This window comes from Andrena cerasifolii, chromosome 4 (assembly GCF_050908995.1).
Source record: "Andrena cerasifolii isolate SP2316 chromosome 4, iyAndCera1_principal, whole genome shotgun sequence".
In the NCBI taxonomy this organism is placed as follows: domain Eukaryota; kingdom Metazoa; phylum Arthropoda; class Insecta; order Hymenoptera; family Andrenidae; genus Andrena; species Andrena cerasifolii.
Window position 1 is genome coordinate 12,271,656 of NC_135121.1, and position 4,156 is coordinate 12,275,811.

At 42.1% G+C, this 4,156-nt stretch overlaps 1 protein-coding gene across 1 annotated transcript; it reads right to left on the minus strand.

Annotated features, from left to right (window-relative positions):
* Positions 1–266: 266 nt before the first annotated feature.
* Positions 267–3,037, minus strand: LOC143367809 (uncharacterized). Its single transcript, XM_076809985.1, has 3 exons — positions 2,817–3,037; positions 2,507–2,622; positions 267–957 (listed from the first exon to the last, which is right to left on the minus strand). The coding sequence occupies exons 1-3, from the start codon at positions 2,985–2,987 to the stop codon at positions 606–608; spliced, it is 639 nt and encodes a 212-aa protein (XP_076666100.1). The 5' UTR covers positions 2,988–3,037; the 3' UTR covers positions 267–605.
* Positions 3,038–4,156: the final 1,119 nt, after the last annotated feature.

Below are 4,156 nucleotides of genomic sequence, written 5' to 3' on the forward strand. Positions count from 1 at the left end.
CCGATTTGGATCAATATTTTGACGCCTTGACTTTAACGACTCCCCAGTGCCGTCTGTAATGATTAATTATAAAACAAAAAATACATTTCTATAATCTAAGATATCCTTAACACAATGCAAAAAGACCCATTAAATTATATATAGTAGTTTTCCTTTAATTAATTCCTAAAGATCGCCTATTTTTGGGGCTCTAGACCGGAACCTCCCCTTAAGCCTCGGAGTAAATAGCGCCCAGGGTCAAGGTAAAGAAGGAAGAGCGCATGCACTTAGTCTGCTTGAATGTATCCAAAGCTTTATGTTATTCAACCGTACAGAGTGAAAGATCGACAAAGTATTCATCCTTTTCTAAAAGTCCATCGAAGCCGATTCTGCGAGCCCTTACGAGATTCCAGTTCCACAAGGACGCTGGCCCATCGATCACCCCTGCGCCAACGTCCCCGAGGAGGTTACCGATAACGATTTGCTTGAACTAATAGTCGAATCTGAAAGGCGAGGACCGCTTCGGAGTGGAATGAGATCGGATTGGTCCACGTCCCAGCCGAGGCTTGCGCTTCGAAAGTGCTCGTTCCTCCAGCGAGGCGTCAGGATCCCGAGCGAGGGTTCGCTTATTCGAGGATGGAGACGTCGGCGCAGTTCCTGAAGGTCTCCTGGGGCCCGCAGCCCAGCGCGGAACTGCCGTCGTCGCACTCGCCCCAGTTGTTTCCCGAGCGGTAGTTCCATCTGAGGACGCAGTGCTCGCAAGTCACGTCGCTCGGCAGACGAATCGGCACGTCGAAGTTCATTTCACCACTGGCCACTGGCAAGGAGTAGGAGCCGTCTTCTAATTGCAGCGGTTCGAAGCAGCTCTCTGTTTCCTCGTCCTCGGCGTTCTGCAATTGGCACAGCTGGAAGGTGAAGGCCCCGAGGTGGTTCGCGGTCAACTTCACGTTCACGTTGATCGTCTGGCCCGGAGTGTACCTGCAACAAGAAGAGATGGATTATTCAGGGAGCTTTCGAGGATCTTAGAGGAGATCTTGACGACCTGTGATTTAGGGTATAGGTGAAATGAGGAATGAGTTCACTGTTTTGGAATAGCGTTTTTCAAAGTTCGAGGGTTATTTGGAATTTTTGCGGACTTAGGATTCCTGATGAATTTAGATGTGACGAATTATTTGTTTAAGGGGCAATCCTGTTTTATGCGGTAATAACATAGCAAAATTTAGGAATTTTTGTTAAGAAACTAGTATTTCGATTCATCTGAAATTTCGACCGTGTTTTTATGCATCCTTGAGGAAGTTGTAGGTTTTTTTTTATTAATTTTTAATAATAAATATAGAAGCTATGCATCACGCCGCGCAAAAGTCGTCTCCCGCTGGTGTGTGTGATACTTACCTTCCAGGTAATCTGAGACAGAAAAATGAAACGACGTTTTACTTTGTACATGTGTAGCTTCAATTTGACTAACCAGAATACCACTAAGTTCTACACTTCGTTTGTTACATAAGAAAATTGACGCAAAATTGGATTGCAAACATTAAAGGTTCAGACCTTTCAGTTTTGAAAACTCTCCACACTGCTCAATAAATTTTTTTGTTTTTTGTTGCTTCATCAATTTCAAGCTACATATGTATAAAGTAAAACGCCGTTTCATTTTTCTGTTTCAGATTACCTGGTAGATAAATATCATGCACACCAACGGCCGGCGAATTTTGCGCGGCGTGATGGTCGATCATGCATAATTACTATATTCGTGGTTAAAAATTACTAAAAAAAAAACTGCAGCTTCCTCAAAGGTGCATCAAAACATGGTCCAAATTTCAGATGAATGGAATCGCTGGTTTCTTAAAAAAAAAATCCCAAATCTTGCTATGTTTTTAGTCTAAAGAACGAGATTCCTCCCTTATGGGGGTACACCAACTTGTGGGCCTACAAGAATGGGTAATTTTAAAATATGCTTTCTCAGGTAGGTAATATTTCAGTGAAACATCGGGATCTTTTTAGAAGATGTTAGGCAACATTTTAACTTTATTTTCATACATTATTTATTACTTAAAGTTCTAAAATGGTGAAGTTGTAGAACATCGTCTACCGTCATGTTTTGGCAGCTGGCCACCAGCACCAAAAGCGATTGGAACATAAAGAATAAAAAGAATTATTTCAACTTTAAGAACAATAGATTTCCTTTAATGCAGCGTACGATTTTTACCACATTGTAATTTGTGAAATTTTATAAGTCTCCGAAGTTGTCCTTTTCCAGTGAAAAAAATTTCTTTACGAAGCCGCCATTTCCTTAGTTATTACAATTATTAAAAAATCATACGCTACATCGAAGACAATCTATTTCTCTTAAAGTTGGCATAAGAATTTTTTATTCTTCATGTTCCAGTCGCGTTTGGGGCTGCGAGCCCTTACCTGAGAAAGCAAATTTTAAATTTACCCCTTCTATTAGGCCAACAAGGTGGTGTGCCCCTTAATTTTCAGTCTGCAATGAACGACTGGCGACCGAAGGGAAGCAAAGTGCACTTACCTCTCGACAATCACTCCAGTTCCATAAATGCCACCATTTTCGTTCGGCCTGGGCCTAGAAAGGGCGTAATCGTCACCACATTCGCCACACTTCCCATCGTTCTGCTGCCACTGAACCTAGGAGAGGCGATCAGAGATTTCAGCGATTAAATATACTGACACTCTCCAGTCAACTGTCGTCTAGATCTACTAGAATAATTATTGCTATTTGCCGGCGCGAGAGACCAACGACACTGCTCAGTCTAAGTCGTAATGCTCCGAGCAAAGTGGCCGTTGAAGAAACGCCTCCAAAATATCAACGCAATCCTTACACTGAATCCCCCGCAGAACAGCTGATTGTCAGTGTAATTCGGCTCGACGTCGAATCCTTTCCTCCAGGCGCTGCTCCTGCTCACAGGGTCCATCATCATCCCGTGGCCGTGGATCTCCTGAAGGGCGACAGCCAGCAGGCTGGAGATCAGCAAGAATTTCGCGAATGCCATGGTTCACCACTTGTATCACACGTTTGATCAGCGAACTACGATATACAGACTGTCTCATCCGAGTTTTTATATATAGGGTAATGCGTCCTATCGTGAGATTCACCTTGAAGAAATCTGTGTGGAAGTAATGATTGGTTCTACGGTTATCTTATCGCGATGATTTCAATCCGACGCTCCAGCGCATCTATCGTTTTCCATCTTTGAGAATGATACCGATGCAGGTACTAGCAAACGTCTTCGACCTGCCTCCCAACTCGTGTTCATTTGTAGCCTATCGATTTCCCGACCATTTGAAATATAGTTCGTTGAGATGGAACGGTTCTGATGGGAGGAATAGTTGCAACAATGGTCAATCAAATGACCTAATTATTTTAATTTCCTACTTTTAGCGATAAGGGGATTTAATGGAAGCGTCCAACAGTGCTATCAGCTGTGTTTAATTAGCTGTAATCCTTATTTTTCGCATCGAATCAGCAAGGTCGTGATATGAAAGTAAATTATCTCCGTGTGGAGAGAAATGTTCAACAATGCGCGATTTCCCTTTTTTTAGATACCGAGAATCTACTTTTCCACTTGAAAGAAAGACGTCTAAGAAGAATCACGTGATAAAAGACACTATGATAACGATGCTTTTGTGACAGATACAGGTGAATTCGTAATGAAAGGAATTTTCGATGGTACGTGATAAACGAAAATTACTAGGGTGCCCTCCTTTCTCCTGACGCCCTAAGCACGTGCTTATTTTGCTTATTGGTTAATCCAGCGCTGGTTCCGCTTCGACGTCAAAATAGGGGAGACCGGAGCAAAATCGGGACAGTTTTGTAAATATTACGAATTATCAACTATACCATGGCGAAGTTAAAACAAACCTTTTAATTATTTACACTTGAATATGCAACAATTAACATAATTCACACCAAAAAGTATCTACCTGAACACTGTCAAAAGTGTTTGATGTTCCTTAATGGTCGAAAATTAGATCAGAGCCTTCAAAAGCACACCAAGACGTTGTAATCTTAGTAAGCACGCTTGTAACAAGATCATCTTTTGTTGATGAAATAATGCGCGTTCCGACAATATGTCGCTGCAACGACGCGGAAAAATTTAAAGCAGTTTAAAAAATAATAGCACGTCCCGTTTTTACCCAGGTACCCGGTTTTGTCCGAGTT

What these genes read in the sequence shown, in the direction of transcription:
- LOC143367809 (XM_076809985.1), bottom strand. Translation starts at nt 2,987, where the DNA reads ATGGCATTCGCGAAATTCTTGCTGATCTCCAGCCTGCTGGCTGTCGCC. An exon ending in TGTTCTGCGGGGGATTCAGT is followed by an intron (nt 2,623 to 2,816) that starts GTAAGGATTGCG and finishes CGCCTCTCCTAG; the next exon opens with GTTCAGTGGCAGCAGAACGA. An exon ending in ACTGGAGTGATTGTCGAGAG is followed by an intron (nt 958 to 2,506) that starts GTAAGTGCACTT and finishes TTCTTGTTGCAG; the next exon opens with GTACACTCCGGGCCAGACGA.